We start from the raw sequence: 22,087 nt of genomic DNA, 5'->3' as shown, positions 1-22,087 counted from the left end.
TAAGACACACTCTCCTCCTCGCTTTCCCTTCCTTTGCTTCTTCTTCAGACATTTATACAGATTACGAACCGACACCGTGTCCATCAACAGATACTTGACTGACTCGGGTCAGGGCGAAACATTTTGCCCTACACTTGCAAAGATGGACACACCGCACCGACAACTGGGAGCAGTCCACTACGACCAGTCTTCTACTGGTGGCCGCTGGGACACTTACAGGTTAAGTACCTTGCTCAAAGGCACCTTGGCAGTTGCTACTAAGAAAGAATTCGGTCTACTTTACTCTGAGATTACGCAGAAACGCAGAACTTTCTTGGTAACGAAGTCTTCACTAACCTCTAAGTCACTGCCTGCCCTCTCAACATAATTCTTAAATTATTTAGAAAAAATGAACGAGATTACATTATTGGTGAAGAAATAATTGTGGCTATTTCACGATTATTACTTTACAGGCAGATACATTTTTAAAATCCACTTCACTGGGTTTAATTTGATCAAATCACGTGTGGTTATTCCATGATCGGCAGGTAGGGTTTTAAGAGCTGCTACAGATACCTGAAAAAAAAGGGACAAAGAAAGAGGCTTGGTGCGTTAGGGAGTTTAACCCATTTAGACACTGGTTCTGGATCAGTTCATTTGTTGCTATGTGGCATTTGTAGGAAAAATGAGGCTGACTGTAGTTTATCCAGCTTGCTGTGATAGAAAAAGAACGAAAGGCTGAGGTCCTGACGCGCACACACAGTTCTGAGGCAAAGTGTTTCGAGTCCAGAATCCACCCGCTGCTTTCAAAAGTTTACCAGCCAAATATTCAGGACATTTTACCCACAGCAGGCCGCAGTGTAAACATTTACCAGCCACAGTCAAATTATACCAGCGCTTGGCCAGAGGGGATTCAAAACCTGATAATGATCAGAGGCTTCACTCGAGAGAAGTTTCCTCAGATGGCAGACCACTGAAGGGATGTAATTATGCGCACATCACGATTAGGTGTGAGGATCTTTAAAAAGCAGCATCGGGGGAAAAAGTAACGCCTGCACACCAACTGCAAACCAATTCAATTATTTAAAAAACAATGGTTCGATCCCAGTCGAGACTACTGCACAGGTGTGATCATTTGGGTTATAAATCCATTTTTTTCCATTTTTGGACAACATTTGAAGGTTCCACCTTTTTTTGATGATATTTTTTTAATGTATTGTTGATATTTTGATGTGTTGCCTTCGTACTCTTTGTTAATTGCTATGAAAAACCTGTACACGTGTCACAGCATACAGTATATGTGGGTGTGGTGTACATTTTTAAGCGTTTCCTCCTGACGAAGATCCAACTGGGATCGAAATGTTGTCTTTTTGAATAAATTTCGTGGCTTGGAGTCAGTGCGCAAGGCCTTACTTTTTTCATCAGTGGCCTTAGTTTGAACAAATTTGAATGTAAACAGTGATTCATCCTTCTCAGGTTGTTTCATCTGAATGAATGTCAAGAGGTCTGGAGGTTGGAACAGCTATAAACACACGCCTGCCTTAAAGTCTCTCTAGAAATACATTATTTTTCATAAGACATTAGGCTCTCAAAAGATTATTGCTTCTGGTTATTGTGTCCTGATGGTGTTTTTGAGAATGAGTGCTCCATAAACAATAAGATTAAACAGATGTTTATGACAGGTTTGATTTGATTGACAGGTGTTTTTAATCAGCCAAATGGAGCTTGGCTGACAGAAGTTGGATTTTTAAGATTCCAAATAAATGAAAAACTAGGAATGAGTGCCAAGGTCAAACCCATGTCAGCCTTTCAGAGTTCAAGTCTCAGGGCAACTCAGCCGCAACCTTAGGGAACTTAAGAAACCACAGACCTCATTCAGAGTTGTCCGTGTTTACCCTGATTTCTATGGTTATTAGGGCAAAAACGTGCCTGCAGAGTAAAGAGCGATCTCACTGAACATCGGCTCTATGTCAAATCTAAATCAGGGTTGAGCGTGGGCTCATGGCTAAAAACTGACCCAAACCTGCACTTCTTTTTCAGCATCCCCTCACTCTGGTTTCCACAACAAGGTGGAGATTAGCACCGTCTATCAAATAACTGCTCGGAAAATATGGATGCGGCTGGTAAATTCTCCTAAACTATGCAATGCTTTGGTGGGAAAACAAACGGTCCTGCCTCCAGGCTGGTAAAATAACGAAAGAGACTAGAGGGGCAATAGTTTTTGGATTTTGGATGGGATGTTGTAATCCGTCAGCCATGTTCGCTGAGGGACAATGCTGCCTTTGTCAGTGGCAAAAGCTCGTTCCCCCTGCGAGGAAAAACCATTCCGCTGCTCAGGATCATTGCAGGGATTTTGGCTGACATTCTTACCCAGAGCAGGCAGCAGTTCAGTGTCTCGCTTGAGGAGAGTCTGACAGGACATTTGGCTGTAGCTGGACTCCTCAGCTGCTGCAGCTGGTCTATTTCCCGACCACAGGTCCAGCCCCAAGTTTCCCAGCAGACCTTGCACCTTCTACCGCCGGGGCTGGTGGCGGGAGTGACGAGGCACGGAGGAGGAGGGGCTGGAGGAGGATGAGGGTGAGCAGGGCGACATGGAGGCCAGGGAGGCCGTGGCAGCGGCGTCCTCGGCCTCCTCCAGCTCTCCTCCTCCGTGGAGCTCCTGGCTGACGCTGGACTGTAAGGCAGCCGGGGTCAGCCACTCTTTGGGCAGGCAGCTCTGGAGGAATGGCACGCAGGAGCTGAAGTAGGCCAGGCGGTTGACCCAGCGAGGGATCTCCCTGCCACACAGGATCTGGGGGGGAAGAGAGAAAAATGTCATTGTAGTTCTTAAAACAGCTGTCACATGCTTCTACAGTTTAATACTATCCTCTAGCGTCGCAACGATTAGTCAATTAATCAATTAGTCGATCGAAACATTAAGCAGCAAGTCGATCAGAAGAAAATTAACCTGCAACTATAACAATGAATGCTTTCCGTCAGTTTTCAAAGGGAAAAAATGCCAAAAATTTTCTAATTGAAAATGCAAGTAATTGTTAGTTGTAGCCCTGTTATCCTTATTTTACATTAGAAAAACTCCACAGGATGAACAACAGTATTTAAAAAAGTGTGACCCTGATTAGGGTTTGCCATAGTCTGTGTTGGTCTCTTGCTGTTGTTGGATTTGTTATTTCTTTATTTATGAAAAAGCCTTTCCAAAAGAAAGCTGGTAACTGGCTGTGAAGAGGAAAAAGGAAAAATGTAGCCTCGACTCAGGTCAGGTTCGGGACTCAAATTCGGCAGTACAAGGCAGGTCCTGGTTTTAGGCCTGTGCAGAGCTCTGCCCCAGATGTAAAATGGAGACAGGGACTGTTAAACATATATTTTGTAGTTGTATGTTACAGGGAAGCGCTGATGCACCAGGTTTAACCAGCCTTATCCTGCCTTATCCTGCTAGGTGTCTCATCGGTATTGCTCTTAGATAGAAGACATAGAACGTGACTCATTAAAAATAGCTTTAATTGCTGGAAACAAATGTATTTCCATTGATATGGATGAATAAAAATCCACCTTCCAGCTCCGTCTGGCTCAGGGAAACAGCTTCGTATATGGCCTGTGAAAAAATAATGTTGAACTTACAAAGAATTTCATCCCATTTATATGAGTGATTTTAGGCAATATATGGCAAACACTCCATATCTTATAAGACTACCAGTGGCGCAACAGAAGAGAACAGACAAATTTAGATGCAATATTTCTGTGAGGAGGAAGATATTAGATATAATTTGGTACCTTTTTTTTCACATGTACAGTACATACTGTATGTTTTATGAATTATATTTATGTTTTTAGGTACATTTTTTTTGTCAGTGAAATTTATGGTACTCACACAAAAATACCTCCTTTACTTTGTATCATTTTCTGGATTTTTCTCTTGCTCTAACAATACTGGTTTCAACAAGGACAATATAACACCAACGATATGCCAAGCTTTAGGGAAGTATTTGTTTCTAATAACAGTTAATTTTTCCAATGAGAAGTAAGTGAAAATGAATGTTAAAATCAACTTGAACAAAAATGCTTTAATGATCTAAAAATAATTCTAACTTCTTCTTGGCTTTTTAATTTTTTTCCAAGTCAGAAGACATCTGAGGGAGTAATCAGTGTTTTATATATATATATTATTTATATATAAATGAATAAAAATCAAACAACGAATGCATAACTTGCACATACATCCTGCCATTCCCTTGCGAGGTGATCCAAGTGAAAAAAAAATATGAAATGTCCAGAGAAATATATACTACATTTCCTGACTTTCTGTGTCTTAAAGAAACAAACAATAAAAATCCCATTACATTGTGGCAACCCGACAAAATGCCATGACACATGCCTCTGTTGCAGCAATATACCCTTGTACTGTAAGTAACCACCTGCTCATACATGAGTAGGTCTGGTTGGAGGAATGGACTGGATTTCTCTCCCACCCCCTCCCCCTAACAGACTAATACTGTCAGTGTGAGGGCCTCGCAAAGCTGCTGATTGGCTGCTTTTTATGACGCACGTGAGACAGAGACAGTGGATTCGCTTAAACACAAAAACGTCTTGAAAAGCAGTTGATTCTGCACAATGTGCCATGTCATATGCAGGCAACAGATGAACCTAGGTTGTGTACTACATGTATGCTGCAACAACTGTCTTTATGTTTGCCAGATAAAGAAGAAAAAAAAAAAAAGATTCCTCACCTCCTTAGAGAGATGATTGTGCTGTGACTGGAAGAAATCAGTGCAAATCACTGTGGCTTGACCTGTATCGTGACGACACAGACGAACTCACAGACGAGCACAGCCTCGGCTAGGAGGAGGGAGCCTAAATCCACTAGAGCGAGCTCTAGTTAATCCATAAAAAAAAATAAAAATAAAAATAAAAAAATCACCTGGTGTAGTGTTTGGCTCGCATGAAAATAAGCTTTGGATGCAGATTTCACACTACCGTCGTGTGTTTTCAGAAATACACCTTAGCGCTCACGAAACAAGCTTTCAAACCACCAACACGGACTGGTCACGACATATCGGCTGGCTTTTTATAGAGGACACTGAGTGGGATTCTGGATAAAAATAACGTAAGGACTAGGAGGCAAGAGACGATAAAGACAGGAGGTGAGAAAAGGAAACAAGACAGAAGAGAGGCATGAAGATCTTCTTCAATCTTTTTTAACCCTCTGTCCGAGCAGACCTCCTTAAACCAGGCAGTGCAATGAGATGTAAACACAGCACATGTACGGCATTATAGCATTACTGGCAATATTACACTGCACTGTGTCTCAGCTTTGATTCTTCTATTCAACGTGTCTTATTCTACGTTAGCCTATGGTTATCTTCTATTTTATGTCATTTTATAATGCTATTTAAAGCTGTACTCAAAGGTTTGGGCACCGGTGGGCAAATTATAGATTTTTTTTACAGATTTTTGAAGTCAAATGAAGTAAATACAACCTCTACAGCGACCAGACACTGAAAAATGTGCTTCTTCAAATGTTAATGCACTGTTGCTTTTTAATTGACGAACTCAAGAGATATAAAAAACATGAAGCAGTAATGGTCAGTACTTTTGGGGACCTTTAAGGACTTGTTTCTTGTCTTATGCTCTGCAGACAAACGTCCTCTATTACTATGTTTAGTCGTGTGCTTTCCTGTCCGTCTCTCACATAAACAACAGCGCTGCGTGCCGATAATCCACTTACATAATGAGACAGAACCGAAGTGGTAACGGGGCACAGGATGTTTACTGCTTTTAAAAAGAGGACTGACATCAGAGTCACACACCTCAAACGTTCTCTCTGCAGAATTACTTGTCATGCTTGATCTTTCAAAGCTGCAACAACCGTGTCCGATCTTTTACTCCTCCGGCTCTCTTTAAGTCAACCTCCCATATTAATAAGGTTACAGTAACCATGAGAATCAAAGCCTGAGGCCAAAAACTGCCTCCATCTGGTAAACCCTGTGTGTTTCTCTATATTCCTCTGTGTATTATTGCGATATGATTCATGTTTTTTGTCCACGTATGTGTGAAAATCACAGTTTGAAACTGCGCATTTCTCTTTGAGAGTATCTTTACATGTGGTTTGTACATCTGTGTAAGTGCATTGTAACTGTGTGTGTTTGCCATCTGGCTCTGCATGTCTGGGCTTGTATCAGTGTGTCCTAATCCCCATCTCAGTGCTGGATGCTAGCTGTAAGTCTCCCTGCTCATTAGTCACACCACGATAAGCCGATTAAAAGCACACACACACACACACACACAGCTAGTTCAAGCACTCACACTCAGAACAGGAGAGACAAAATCAAGATGTAGTGAGGGCTACAGTTTATTTAACTAAGTGTTTTTTTTCTGGACCTCATGTCAGGTAAGGTCAGTTGAGCTTGCTGAAGAAAAAGCATGTGTGAGTGTGCGTGCGTGCGTGCACGCCTACCTCTGATAGTGCTGAGGAGAAGTGGTTGCAGTTCTTGTGCATTAGATGGTAGGCGTTGCCTTTGTACTCCTTCCCCATTTCCTCCACGATCCGCTCCACATCCTCCTCTGTGAAGTCTGTGCTGCCCAGGACTATGGCTTCTCTACGGAGACGAGTGGGGAAAGGGTGCGGGGGCAGGTCTTACTAGATAGCATTGCTCACTGACGAAACATCAGGAATGACTTCAGGACATTTTGTTTCAGCCTCTTTTGCACAATCGACGGGCCTCGTGCAAGAACGACTTGTACGAACGGATTGGTTCTTTCGTGGCATGTGCGAGAATCTGTGGCATTCACCAATTTTCTTGTACTTAGCGAGTGGTCCAGACCTCTGTCACAAATAGTGAAACGGAGTGTGAGAGTGCAAGGGTGCTGGAACCAATAACGTGATGTAATAAGTTCCTTTATATACATACCAGAGGTTTATGTACAGTATATACAATCTGTTTAGTTTTATGTTTGAATATAATTTGTTGGTACAATAGATGTTTTAGTGTTTTAGTAACTAAGACAAACTTAATGCAAAATTAATATCTGCTCACCAGATCATCATCATCACGTCTTGCAAACTTACTGTGAGGTTTTACCATTTTTATTAGTACATTTCGCGACAGAAAATGTATACAATTCAGCTATCTCACTCAGCTGCCCCGGGGGCCTTAACCCCGGGGGCGTAACATCACCTCCTGTCGGCTACAATATTCTCTTTGTCTGATATCTCCATGACCGTCAGGTCCCCTGTGATCGTCTCTCATATTAGTCGCCGACCACTTCGCTTTAGAAAGAGGTTTTTTAGCATTTAACGTCATGTTGAGTCATTCCCTCCTTATTTCTGTCACAGTACAGTGCTTCCCTGATGACAGTTTATTAAAGTAGTATACTGTTTTTAGGCTTTGTCTGTTTTTGTCCCTGGATTTCCAGCAGGAGGACTGGAAGTCTTCTTTTTACTCTTTGGTAAAAAACACTTTTGTGAATGAAACTCGTCCTCACACGGAGCACAACAGGCAGCCTCACATGGCAAATTTAGGGCCACTGATTATGCTAATGATGAAATCTCACAGACGCGCACTTCTTCATTGACGGGCACAATTCATCGAGTTGAAACGAGCAATTTATGACAAGTCTGTGCAGTTCGGAGGGTTTGGTGAATCCGACTTAGAAAAATAAATCTTAGGATAAGAACGTGAAAAAGTTCTTGCATGAGGTGCAATGTCCCAGCTCTCTCAAAACCGAACAAGTAATTATTTTGAAAGGGCTTTTTGTGACCTCATTCCTATCGCTACCCCTTTTCATACATGAGGAAAAAAACCATTGTTGTCATCGACTTTAATCTATGTAATAAAGTAATGAATGTTGTCATTCAGACATAGGTGTCTCTGTTATGGAAATGTTCATTATGGCTTCATTCAGTTATGACGGAACCACTGTGTAAAGAGCTACGATGCTGTGTTACTGCCGTCTGTCCTTCTCACTCTGTCCCTTCTATTGTTGATTTTAATTAAAACATGATTTGAGGTTTCTGCTTCTTTCCTGCATTGCCTTACAGTTTTACACCAATACTTTTGTTATTATCTTTAATTTAATTGTTTTTCTAATATTCTGAAACACAGCAAGGAAGAGCGAAGAAAGGTTTCTACTTAATTTTCGAAACTACGTGGCAGATTTGTTGTGTCTTGCTTTGCTTGTATGTCGGCTTGTCTGTGATCTGCACGGCAGAAGACAAGGCACCTAAGCCGATGGTCCAGAAATGTTTATTTTGAGGGGGAATCTGTACAGTGACCTTTAAGCGGGGTTTTTCTGCTGCCCCAAATGTTTGAATTAATATTAAACAATACATGGAAATAATTGAAAATGCAAATGTTTCTGAATCATCTCTACTCCTTTCCCGGCTGAACTGTAAGCCTCCACTTGTTTCTCTGTCCGTGGCTTGTGAGTGACTGGGCCTGACAAATTTCTGAATTGATATAAAAATACCGTTACTTGTGAGGCATTCATTCAAAAACATCCTGAATCAACCGTAAAGAGAAAATAAGAGAAATGTCAACCTTATACCTGGTAAAATGGATTTACCAGGTATGTTCAATAAGCAGCTTTTCACCTGGCACCTTAATCAAACGTTTTACACTGGTATCAGACCAATATTATGGATTCAGGCTGAGAGGGCGCTGGATTCATGTGGCAACGAGGCGCTGCAGTGGAAGATAAGTCGGCATTTGTCCCAGATGATCCATACTTATGGTCTAGTGGCCTGCATGGAGACAGTAAGTATGTCTGTGCTTGAGTGTGTGTGTGTTTGTGTCAGGCAGAGTCTGTCTAAAGCCACGGGGCAGATCAACTAGAGCAGAAGTAACACACAGCAGCATAGTAGCTCTCACGCACGCACGCGCGCGCGCGCGCACACACACGCACACAGCCTCGGCTGATTCTGGGAACCTAAAAACATATTGAACTGACTGGGTGCCCCACTGTCTCACCATCGCAACAGTTTTTAATTTAACTGCAGTAAAAAAATCAGATAAAATGGCCCATACGCCGCACTCGTGTTTGAGAAATTTACAAGCGCTTTAATTTTTGCAGTTGATCTAAATAAACTAATTTTCTACTCAACTCCTTTAATTTTCTGAACTCACGTAGTTGTGCTAGGGCTACAACATAAAGTCACTTAAGAGACCAACACGAAAAATGAATTGGCGACTTTTTTGATAATCTGATAATCGTTTTACTCATTTTTTGAGCAAAATGCATAATATTTGCTGTTTCCAGCTTCTCAGATGTGAGGATTTGATGCTTTTGTTTGTCGTATATGATAGTAAACTCAATATCCATGGGCTGTGGATATCTGGCAGACAAAACAAGATATCTGATGACGTAACCTGGGGCTATGGGTAATTATAACAGGCCTTTTTCACTATTTTCTGACGTGAAGCAAAATTACAGTTTTTTCGGCTCAGTCTCTTCGGTTTTCTCGCACTCTTTCCCTCTCCAAGACAAATCAGTTCCCACAAACCATAAGAAGGAAGTGTGAAATGACCCATGTATTTTTTTTTTTTTTCTTAATCTCTCTTTCCTGTAGCAGCAGTAACCAGCAGTAGCCCTCATTACAAGAAGATACCAGACTGACTGACTGGTTGACTGGTTGACTGGATACACAGAAAAGGCCTGGGATCTCTGGACTGACTGGTTTACCTGTCAGAGTGTATCCAGGAGTTCATGACTGACTAGATTACTCAGTATGTTTACATGCACCAGGTTACTTAGAAACCAGGTAATGCATATATCAGAGAACACGACTACATGCGCTGTAGTAACCTTTTTACTGTAAATCCATGATACACGCAGCAGCTCAGTAATATTCCCTACCTTATTTTGGAGGTATGACTTTCTTATTTAACCGTATTAGTCATAAAAGATGTCGCTTCTTGCAATTTTTTTAAAATTTTTAAATGTGTTTTTGTTTTTGGTTGTGTGTGTGTTTGTAATGGAGAAGAGAGGCAAGATAGATGTTCAGTCTCTCATGCACGCATAAAAAAACAAACAAAAAAACCATTCGAAATCGGTGTTCTAAAGGAGAAATCATCTGATCTCCTACGCTGATCTCGTTTTCATGACATTAACAAAATCACCTTACTGGAGAAGTCAGTAAGGAATTACTTAAGTGCATGTCAAAACCCTGACTGACGCATTTAGTGGTGGACTGAATGACAGGTTAATGACATCGGCTTTGTTGTATCCCCGGTTGTATCGGCGTTGAAAATGTGTGATTACAGAAAAAGTAAGGTTCAAACGTAAGGTTGTCTTCTTAACTTTGGTGCCACGCAACGCGCCCCCCACACAACCTGACCACAACCAACACACAGACAGACTCACTTTTAAAAAACAGACTGACAGGCTGAGTATCTGACCAGCTCACTGGCCGGTTGCAAGCTGGTCTGACAGTTGCTGACGGAGAACAGAGAACACATGTAAACCTGTTATTCTGTGCACATTCACACCAAATGTCCCACACTTACTTGAACTTAAAGGTCTCGCCGAGTTCGGTTGCATCACCCGGTGTAATCTCAAAGATCCCTGAGAATGGGTACGGGTGTCCGCCATAGGCAAACTCTTAACACACACAACATGAATACGCACATTAGAGCACATAATGTTCTCATGCAAAAAGTCTGTCTCTGACAAATAATAACGTTTCAGCCAGACATGCTTGGAAGGGAGAGCAGGGATGTATGTATTATATTCTCACTGAACCCCCATCCTCGGGCAGTTGACCTGATGTGTGTGGTGTCGTATACCTGGGTAATCTTACCTCTTCCATAGATCTCAATCCCTGAGTGAAACACCCCAATGCCCAGAGAGCTGGTGAACTCATTGATCCAGTACTGAAGACAAAAAGAGACAGAAACAGACACAGAATAAGAAAAAGATGAAGAATGAAAAACACAGTATGTCTTTGTATACATTCAGCGCTGCATCTGTAACTGTGCCTGATGATATATTCCTTACTCCTGTATAACTGTGTCTGTGCTGTGAACAAAATGTAGAGTGTTTTGCTGAAATGGGTCTGCACCAACATAAGCTCCACATGTTTATAATATTAGAATATTAGAATTTCTTAAATGGTCATTATTTTATATGTTGTAACCTTTACTTGGAAACAAGTAGACCACTACAATTGTACAACAGATGGCAGCTCGAGAGGCATTATCCATGTTTGGATCACGCTTGAAAACTCACGAAGGCTTTCTGTGCCAGAACTGGCTGCAAACGCTGCTTTGTTGTACTTTGATGGTTTCACCGTCATGTACTAAATAACTCCATGATTCACCAGGGCAGAATCACAAAATGGAAAGTCCATACCTGATACATCATAAGAATCGTGTAAAATAGACATAATACAGAGAAATATATTCACAAACTGTCTGCAGTCTGCCCCTGTCTTGCTGACACTCGACAGTCCCAAGATCCCAGCTGACTGATACGAGATCAGTGAGCCTCTGATGTTTACACAAGAATCCTTACCCACACAGACAACAAAAGACAAGCCCACACACAAACATATGAAAGGGCACACAGAATCAATAACTGCAGCAGCACTGATCTCTGACATGACCGTCCATCTTTTCAGCAGTGTGTCAGCCTAACATCTCGTGGCTACAAGGTGATTGGGCAGGCTGTTGCTAGGCAGAGTTCATTTGTGTGAAAAATATCTTTTATCACAGAGGATGGACATGGGGAACGTGGTACAGAGCTTGATTTGACCTCTAAAGACGCTGAATAATAACTCAAAATAATAAATAATAAAGCAAATCTACAATATATCCACCTACAGCATCGCTACAGTTACCAAAATCACTCTCACAAACAAGCGTTTGGTACAGTGTGCATTCCTACACAAGCTAGCGCTAGATGAAAAGTCAAAGGATCAACAAAGTTTTTAAAATTAATCCTGGGGGGGGGGCATTTATGAAACAGTTTGAGACATTTCACTCAAAACAACAACTGTCAACCTCCTCTAGAGTCCGTACCAAATTTTGTGCTAGTATATGTAGTAGATCTTTCACTTGGTAAGTGAAGACTTTGACCTGATGAGGAAAAGGCAGGAGACCACCAACGTTCTCAGGATTCATCCTCGGGGAACCATAAAAATTCTGTACAAAATTTCATGGCAATCCACCAAGTACATGTTGAGATATTTAGGTCTGGACCAAAGTGGTGGACCACCGTACATAGAGCCAATTACCAAATATATTCCAATTAAAATGGTATAAAACAGAGGAAAGCAGCAAATTCTCACATTTGAGAAGCTGGAACCATCAAATAGAGCTGAAATGATTAACTCATGCACTGATTCAACGGAAAAATAATTGGAAACTATATTGATAATTGATTAATCATTTAAGTGAGGAGGTTTAAAAAGTCTGACGCCGTGGGACATTTTTCAAGCTAAAATGTCAAACATTACAAAGTTTCAGATCCCCGGTGGTGAGGATTGGCTGCTGTTCTTTAAATTTATATTACAGTGAAGTCAATGTCCTTGGGTTTTGTCCTGTTGGTCGGAAAGAACAAGGCAACTGATGACATCGACTTATTTTCTGACATTCTAGAGACCAAAGGTCTTAAGCAATAAATGAGGAAAATTATCAGCAGATTCACTGATAATGAAATTATAGTTTGTTAGAGCTCTGACAGCAAGTGTTTGCTATTTTTGCTTGTTAAATTACTTTAAAGATGAATTGATTGTCAAAATTACTGGCGATTAATCTTCTACTGATCGACTAATTAGTAAACTGACTAATCTTTTCAACACTAGCGAAGTGTGAGAAGATTAGTAGTGACAGGTCCATCGTATTTTCATGCCACGCGCCCTCTGCATGACAGAAAATGATCCTGATCGAGTCAATTAAACACCAACTGAACTCAAATTACAGCGCAGGAGTGACATCAGTTGGAGTGGGTATCTTGCACTGTGCACATTCAGACTCTCCTTCTTGATATTCAGACACAATTAACATTTACAATGCAAAACATATTTAGCAGCCCGATAACCCCAGAAAGCTTTTTAAAAGCTATTCCCATACTTCCCGTCTACTGTTATGCAAATACAGTATGTAACTGCACACAGTAAGCAGTGGCGGAGCTTGCAGTCCACGCCAAACATCTGAACTGCTATTTGTTTCCTCTGCACTTGGTGACAGTTCAAACTGTTGTGATAAAGTAATGGGGACACTGCACTGGCCTCTGGCTGTTTGCCTTACATTACAGAGCAGGTATGATGCATGAGTTAAGGAAAGAAAGGTTTTTTCATGAGCATTATCCCATTAATAAAAAGTTTAGGCAAGTCAATGATGACTCTAAAGGTGACTGCTCAGCTTTCTTCATCCTTCTGATCGTCTTCAGTGAGGAAGGAAGATTTTTTGGATAAATGCATTCCTGTTCCTGGTCATTTGAAATAATCAGATACAGGTTTACACATGGTAAGGACTAATTAAGATTGGAATGTCTATCCTTATAACTTCTACGTAATTTAGACAAATAAATGAAGTGGATTTTGAACCGTCAGAGACAAAATAAAACTGCTGAGCACACATGGTTTTCTTGCACAACATTTCAGCGCAAACGTCTCACACCGTATGTAGGTCTGCTTGTCTGTTTCCTGACCTACATAAGGTTGATATGTTGCAAAAAAAAGGCTACCGCAAGAGTCGGTGAGTGGCTTTACTTTAAGAAAAGGAAAAACCCCTTTCAGATATACTTAATTGGACCTAAAAAAAAAATATATATATATATTTTCCACAGTTTTACAACGTCCACATCATTGCCAAATCAGCTTCAAACATCATAGAGAATTTCTTGCATTAGCCCATCTCATCTTAATAATTTTATGTGAACTGAGCAAAAGCATTATTGAAATCTTGTTTGTATAGGTTTTGTGGTTTTTTTCTCTGGGCCCAGGAATAACAGCTGCCTGTGCTTATATCAACTGGACTGAGACGAAGCCTCTGCTGATATAATCTGCTGGCTTTAAACTGTCTTTTTGGAAGTTCTGAAACCAACTGTATCAGCTTTTCTTCACTGCTTCAGTTCTCTATCCAGGGCTTTTCCTAAAAAGGAAAGACCTTAACCATGAACAGAAGCTTATTTTGCTGTTGCACTAACTCTAAATCCCTCTGAGTAGAGTGTCAGGTAGATGCCCACACATGTAACTGCAAAAGCAGCTGCTGCAGTTTGGATGAACACTTCGATGTAGGATGACTGTGTGTGTGTGGGAAAACATTTTCAAGTTACGTGCATCTGCAGGAAAAAGCTGAACGCTTCCCTGTCTGTTCACAGGAATAACAAAGAAAGTCCGTTTCGTGCAGTGCTGCTCCCCACCCCCTAACCCCCACCCCTCGGTGGTGAAATAAGAGTCTTATCTTAGCCCTCATTACTTTAAAGCTCGTTAAAACCTGCCTCCTCCACAGCGTGCGGAATGGGCTGGGTGTGTGTGAGAGCGTGACAGTAAATTTGTGTGTTTATGAATGAATTAAAGACAGACAAGTGGAGGAAAGTAACGACAGAGATGGATGAACAAAGTGAACCTGGGTGCTGCAGTTAAATGTCTGTTTATCTAATCATCTCACTCCATGCCGTATTTCTGTGCTGTAATTCTTCTCTGTAAAGGAGAATAATGAGCAGGGAGATTATGAAATGTCTTTAGCTTTTTAGCATGTGCATAACTGCTGTAGCGGAAACATGTCAACTGAAACCAAGCTGAAAAACACAAACTGAAGGCAGGAAACTGTTACCAGCCAAAAGACAAATGCTGGTCAATTTTTTTCTGTGTTTGAAATGAATAGTCTGCTCTAAAGTCTGCTCTGCTCTAGTAAATAGTATTTTGGCCACAAAATTAGACTTTGCCAATCCTGTTCTAAACTTGTAAATCAAAAAGTTAATTTTGGACATTGTACTACAAAAGTTCGATTCATGTCTCAATGAAGTGTAAATGTCCTGACAGCTGATTTTCTCCAGTCACTGAACCCGAGACCAGACTAAAAAAAAAAAAAGGAAATAATTTGGAAGTTGCTGAACTGATGAAACTAGTAAAGTGTGCAGTGCTATATTAGGTAAGCCAGCGTTTCAGAAAACAAAATTCCTGTTTATTTTTGGCAAAGAGTGTAAGGTGATTGCAAATCAGCCATAAGAAGCACTGTTAAGCGTCGCCCTTAACAGCCTCAAAATTAGGGTGAATTTAAGAGGATGAGCTCTGTGATTTATGATGCTTGGGATCAATTTTACAACCACAGGGCAATGTTTTGCTCCTAACTGCAATAAAGAAGAATTACAAAAACACTACCTAGCAGCTTTCCAAGCAATGAGTGCGTTTCCATGCACATGAGTATCCTGGTTATAACCAGGTCTTCGGAGTATCGCAGGTAAATGTTGTGCATGCACACATCATGTCCAAGTTTTGAGAGAAACCTGGAAATGCTACCCGTAGGGCTGCATATTTCCTTGATTGATCAATTAATTGTTTTTTCCATAAAATGTCAGAAAATAGTGAAAACTGTTTTTTAACAACTAACAGCCTGAAGTTCAAAAATGCTAAGGTTTCTCATGTTTTGGTCAGTACTTATCAGCTGTATGTGACACATATTTTTTAGCAATATAATTAATCAGTTAACGTCATCTGGACCCAAAATATTAGCAGAAAATTGTCTAGACGTCCAGATACACCAATTAAAAAATAATTAGTTCATTTAAGTTTTTCCTAACATTAACATTTGCTCATTTTGAGTTGATAAGGTTCAAAGCTGCTTTGCCTAGCAGTAATAATAATAAATCATAATAACAACACATAGCAACTCCACAAAAAAATAATTAAACATCCTCATGAATGCACAATCCACTGTCACAACAGTCTCGCTTGTTAAAAAAAGGTAATAACTAATGTTACTGTCTACAGCAAGCAAGAAAAAATATTCAAGACCTTTATCGGAAATTTAAAACGTTTAAATACCTTCTAAGGCCTTTTTTAGGGAACTGAATATAATGCTTTTTTTTTTTTTTTAAGACTTTTCAAGACCTGCAGATACCCTGTATATACTGTGTTACTGGCAAACCAATACCTATGGTACTGTTTCAGTTTCTAGTTGACTTCTGTGTTTCTGTATTGCGCAAGATTTTTGACAGTAGACATGCAATGGCTCCGACCATTTTGCTACGTTACACGACACTGGCAGCTGATGCTTCGGTTTCCTAGCACTGCTACACTGTTCACTCCTAACTCCTGTCTTTTGTCTTGGCACATTTTACCTTTGATAACTGGACGGTACAAAAGAATAACTGGACTCATGACTGCTGCATGTCCCTAATAGATTCGGAGCAGCATCCACAGCAAAACTCTCCACCTACACGAGAAAAAACACGACCTGCCCTGCTGAGTACCTGGCTACGTGATCCTGTTGAACCAAATGTCCCAACACATTTTCTCACAGATACAGTATTCCACGGTGCTGGCTGGCAGGCAGACAGGTGGTGTGCAGATAATGCTGTCTCATTAGAGCAGCGCACTAAAGCACTCAGAGCTGGCCAGGAAATCCACTTAGCAGAAGAGATGGGAGCGGGACGGCGGGAGGACCTGACAGAATGGGAATTGTAGAAGAAGAGAGGGTGGGGGGTGTCTGTATTCATGTCTGCACAGATATTCCTGAAAGTCACGTGACATTATTGATCCTCAAAATGGAAAGGGGAAACTGTCCTTTCATCAGTCTTTTTGAGTAAATGTTCAGTGTCTTGGTCAAGGGCACACCACAGGGCAGGCAGAATCACACACTGACCAAACTGCCACCATGCTGCGCCTCTGCCCGCAACCAGGCTGCCCCTCAGCTAGCACCCGCTGCCACTGTTCATTACATGATGTGAACATCTGACATGGCGGTGGGGATCCTGCAGTGTGTGTCGCTGCTAACCGGATCTCAGCTATTATCTGATCTTTACAGTTTCCTGACTTCCTCTGTAGCACAGTCCAGTGTCATCCAACAACACACTGCTTTGGCCAGTGAAATGCACTTTCCAGGTACAAAACAACGTGTAGCATTTACCATTTAGTCTTGTGCTAATTCTGCTGTTCACTACAGTGAAACAATTAGTCAATTAATCAATTGGCAGAAATCACTAATTAGATAACTGATTCATTCATTTGTTTAAACCATTTTCCAAGCAAAAATGACCAAACATTCCCTAGTTCCAGCTTCAAAATTTTGAGGATTTGGGTCTTTTATTTGTCATATGTAATAATTAATTCAGATTTGGGCTGTTAAAACTGCAATATCTGTTTTGTAAAGCTGAATGAGAAACTTTTCAGATTATCATTTGATACACTGCTATTATAAAAATAATATTATAGATGCTTTAAAGTATTAAAAAGCTGAAATTTTGCTATCCCCTCACACATTATGGACTAAGCAATTAATTGATGTGGCCCTAATGTTTGCCTTGCAATCACTGAGATGGAGTATAAAATTATTGCCAATGTAATAACATTCTAAAGTTGTGAAACAGCAGAGCAGTCTCATTTTTATGAATGAAAAAACCTTATAGTTGCGGGTGTATTATTCAACGTAGAATGCCTTGTTTGTATTTCATTTTGCCAACACCTTTAGCAACATGGACACAACAACACGGCCCCTTGCTTTTTTTTCAATCTAACCTTGGTCCAAGTCTCTTAAAGGAATACAGAGCTGCAACTAGTGATTATGTTATGTAATCATCTTCCGATTATTTTTCTTATTGATCGATTCATTATTTGACATATAAAACACCAGAAAACAGTGAAAGATGCCCATCGCAATTTCGTAGATGTTTTGTTCGACCAACAGTCCAGAACCCAAAGATATTCAGTTTACGATAATGTTGAGACAAGGGAAAGCCAAGGGAAACACATTTGAGGGGCTAGAACCGTTAAATGGTTGGTCTTTGGCTTAAAAATGACTTAAATCCTTATAAAAGTCATTTTCGATCAATTTTCCGATTTAATTTCCATCAGTTAATTCACTAGGTGTTGCAGCTCTATAGGAATAGTTTAACATTTTGGGAAATATGCTTATTCACTTTTTTTACTTAGAGTTACATGAGAAGATCAATATCACTCTTGTGTTTGTGTGCCAAGTATGACGCTCAGAGCCAGGAGATGATTAGCATAGCTTAGCATAATGACTGGAAGTAGGGGGAAACAGCTAGCCTTGCTCTCTCCAAGAATTAAAAAATATGCAGCTATAAAGTTTGGTTATTAAAACATTGACTCTCGTTTGTTTAATTTGCACAAAAAACAGAAATAGCTATACATTTAGTGTACAGACACGAGGGTGGCATCAATCTTCTCACCTAAATCTCTGCAAGGAGGAACAGTTTGACATTTCTTAAAATGTCCTTTAACCCCTGTCAATCATGAGTAAGAAAGGACCAATCAGCCTGCAAACAGTGAGTCAGTCTACAAACTGTCAGTCAGCCACAAAGTAACACAAGTAGCCACTACGGAGATCAGTCATCCAGCACTTGCTGGATTCGATCTGTATGTCAAAAATGATAAAATGTTAAAACGAGAAAGATTTGGCCCAATCACACACTTCTCTTTTCTTTTCTGTAAGTCGTGTAACCAACCAGCAGACAAGGTCCACCAGTCTGTCAGTCAGTGAGCGTGAAGCCAGTCCACCAGCCACACAGTTGAGAGTTAAGGAGCCAGTCAGCCAGCTAAAACCCCATAAGTTGGTTGGTCACTTTTTCTACAGAATGCATGTCTGAACGGCCTAATCACCGTACACCGAGGAAGTGTTTAAAGTAGAGGAATGATTGAATGAATGAATGGACGGCAGCCATCATCTCCTGGGTTTCAATGAGTGCCGGAACGCCACTGCAAACAAGCCAAAATCTTGTTCCCATAGTAGCATACAGAAAAATACAAACGCCAACAATATACATGGGTGTGGGTCGATCTGCATGCACAAGCACAAAGCACAAATTTCCTTCAATGAGTGAAATGTGCCCACTAATATTTCTCTCACATACTCATATGTACACTAAAAATCATAACCTCAGTACAGATAAGAACTTTAGTATCAGCTACAAAAGCAACTGTAAAAGAAAGTTACGCATGTGTGTGCGTTAGACGTGGATGAGTAGCTTCTGCGAGCCTCTGCGTGTGGAAGTGTGCAGAAGAACCCTGCAGCAGTTCACATGAATGGAAGTGAGACAGAAAAGATAAAAGCTCTTCAGTAGTTGCCGAGCAGAAACTAATGTGGACAGCAAGTGAAAAAACAAGAGGAAGTGAAAGAAAGAAGGGGGAGGAGAGAAGAAAGTGAGAGGGGGGAGGAAGAAGAAGAGGGAATGACAAGAAAGGGAAGTAGGGAAGAAAGACAGGATGGAACAAATGCAGTAATAATGGGGACAAATATGAATAGGAACAGCACTTATCAAAGCCAAGTCCTGATTTCACACGATGTGTTGTGCTACTATAGATACGGTACTACTTTGTTCTACAAGAAAAAAATATTTACAGATTATCAAAGGACTGTGGAATGACCCAGTGGCCCTCAATGTTAATCCATATAAAACAGCCTCCAACCTTCTGACCTCAGGCCGGTGATGATATATTAACCATCAGCTAAAAGGAAGAACAGCAGCAATGAATAAGATTTAAAAATAGAAGTAAAAGAGGAGCAGGAAAAATGAATCATGTCTAGAAAAGGAGGATCTTCATATTGATCCAGGAATAAAAATATGTCTCTGGTATCGCATGATATCCTCTGAACTTTTACAAGTTTTGGGGGATGGAAAGAGAGACATAAACAATCCGGGGGTCGGTGAGCATTTATGGCAAGTTGTGGTTTTCCGGCCAAGTGTCCATTCACGTTATCCCAACAACACTGCTCTGGCCTGTTTTATAACCCTTAACAAGCCAACCCCCATTTTAAGTGTAATCTGTCCAGCACTGAACCCATACCAATCAATGATTCATCAACACATCAGTCAATTTCCACCCTACCCACCACGATGACTCCCCCCTGCACGGTGACAACACAGTCACTCAAATCCAACAACTGGCTCATGCTGTAACAAAGAGACGTACATTTCAGTGTCGACTGGGTGATATTTTCACTTTCCTTTCACGTCCACTTGTGGTTTATCAGCAGTTTGGTTTCAAGTCCCATGTTTTCCCGTTTTGGTGCTAAGTGAACTGAAATCCCAAAAAGAAAAATCAGCCTTGACGTGGGTGAATGAATACAAAAAGTAATAGATAAAGAAATGGCGACTCTTTGGTCAGCATGTTATAATGTTTCACTTTTGTCACTATTCTGTTTTGGCAACGGCAAACTCCAATGAGGACCATTTTGCTCCACTCCTGATATGGAAACCCAGTATTTACAAAACAATACAACGTTACATTTCTGTGTGTTTGATGCTGCTGTGGGTTATTTCAAGTCCTGCTTTTCCAGCCCCTATTCTAAAACACTGTGTCCCGACAGATGTGTTTTGATATGAGGCGTGTTGCACTGAACACACTAACAAAGCTCTGGTTTTTAAACACTATCTGAATAGCGAAAACCCTTTCCATAAGCACTTCATGTCATGAAAACTTTTGGGCAGTTTATTCAGTGTCTCGCTGCCGTGTTCCGTCGTGTACGTTGCTCGAGAATAAGTTAGAAAGAACAGGTGAACCAAAACTGAAATTAAATTAAAATTAGCCGAGTCTGATGTTATTAATGTATGCCGAATTGAAGAGTGGTACGTGATCATTCGTAAATGAGCTAAAGTCATAACTTTATTCTTTGCACCTCTGCAGATAACTAACGTAGCGTTAAATCACCATTTTTTATAATGGAGTTTGGCGTTGCGTCCAGGAATTGTTATGGCTACGTCAAAACACGACGGAACCATATTCTTTGGATAAAGTAGTAAATAAGTAATAAAATACCCATCTTTACTTTTCATACTTACCATATCATAGACGTTCAGGATGATCGGCTCGTTTGCCATCACTGGCATCAGGATTTTCTCCCGCTACGTCCCTTCTTCCCTGCGGGTCTTCCTCCTCCGCACACCCCTACTCCTTCCCCCGGTGCGGGATCCAAACTCTCGCCCTCTTAAAAATAGACCTTACCCCTCCCGTTATCACCCTGCACCTTCGCGACAGATGATCAGCTTAACAATTCATGTTCACAACGCGGTGGAAAGGCGTTTAAGTTCGGAGGATATTTTTCACCGTCCAACATCTGACTGGCTTTGTCCAAACCCCCCTCCCGACTCCCGCCTCCCGCCCCACCACCACCACCACCACCTACCCTCACAGAGCACTAGCGGCGGCGGACAGCTGAGCCTCAAGCTTGTCAAGACGAACTGACTCACTACACCCGCTCAGCCACCGAGGTCGAGGTGAAAAAGCTGACTTTACACGGGATATCGTGTCTTCTAGGCGGCGTGGTGGCACGGAGGTATTGTAATTTCATTTTCCCGGAGGAAGTGCTCGGCAAAACGGCATAATGTGGCGATACTGCGACGTAATTTCCTCAGTGAAAAAAATGACTTGCTGTTCCCTTACGTGTTTGCTAACGGTGGCGCTGGAGCTGGCAGGCAGGATGCGACCGCCGGGAGAAAATTGGTCGGTGAGAGTGGGGGAGTGGAGCGGTGCGATGACTCCACACTCGATTAATCAACCTCGGTGCTCTGAGAATTATGGGTGGCGTAGTTCTTGAGTCAAACCGGAGACTGCAGATAAAAAATACAGTTTTATGAAAAAAGTTTGGGAAATGTACATGTTACATGTTTTTTTTTTTTTTTCCAATTTTTGAAGTAAAAAAGATGTCACATTTATTTCCTAAACGTATAATGGGGGTGTCAACAGTAACTGTTTGAGTGTTTAATTAACGTCTACAAAAGTTTGTGCACCCTACAAAATGAATACTTCGTAACCGTCCCTTTGCCAAGTGTAAAGCACGGGGCTAGAAATATTCTGCCCTAGGGTTGTGTGGCACAGACAGAGGGAAGAATGGATTCCAGTAAATATCTGCAAATTCTGAATGCATATGTCCAGCAGATCCAAAAGCGTCGCTTAAAACAAAATACACCATGAGCTACTTTAAGAACTATTTCA

General features: G+C 41.1%; 1 protein-coding gene across 1 annotated transcript; it reads right to left on the bottom strand.

The window, feature by feature from the left end:
• Nucleotides 1–32: 32 nt before the first annotated feature.
• Nucleotides 33–21,233, bottom strand: desi2 (desumoylating isopeptidase 2). The gene is made up of 5 exons (XM_040139932.1): nt 20,935–21,233; nt 10,769–10,841; nt 10,476–10,569; nt 6,428–6,569; nt 33–2,770 (listed from the first exon to the last, which is right to left on the bottom strand). Exons 1-5 carry the CDS (start codon nt 20,980–20,982, stop codon nt 2,492–2,494), a joined length of 636 nt encoding a protein of 211 aa, XP_039995866.1. The 5' UTR covers nt 20,983–21,233; the 3' UTR covers nt 33–2,491.
• Nucleotides 21,234–22,087: the final 854 nt, after the last annotated feature.

Source organism: Xiphias gladius, chromosome 11 (assembly GCF_016859285.1).
Source record: "Xiphias gladius isolate SHS-SW01 ecotype Sanya breed wild chromosome 11, ASM1685928v1, whole genome shotgun sequence".
In the NCBI taxonomy this organism is placed as follows: domain Eukaryota; kingdom Metazoa; phylum Chordata; class Actinopteri; order Istiophoriformes; family Xiphiidae; genus Xiphias; species Xiphias gladius.
The sequence above is the reverse complement of the archived record's forward strand: the minus strand, read 5'-3'. Positions and strand labels throughout refer to the sequence as shown.

Excerpts from the sequence above, each read along its gene's own strand:
- desi2 (XM_040139932.1), bottom strand. The coding sequence starts at position 20,982 with ATGCCAGTGATGGCAAACGAGCCGATCATCCTGAACGTCTATGATATG. Across the intron at positions 10,570-10,768 it reads GATTGAGATCTATGGAAGAG|AGTTTGCCTATGGCGGACAC; the intron begins GTAAGATTACCC and ends GTGTGTGTTAAG. Across the intron at positions 6,570-10,475 it reads GGCGAGACCTTTAAGTTCAA|AGAAGCCATAGTCCTGGGCA; the intron begins GTAAGTGTGGGA and ends TCGTCTCCGTAG.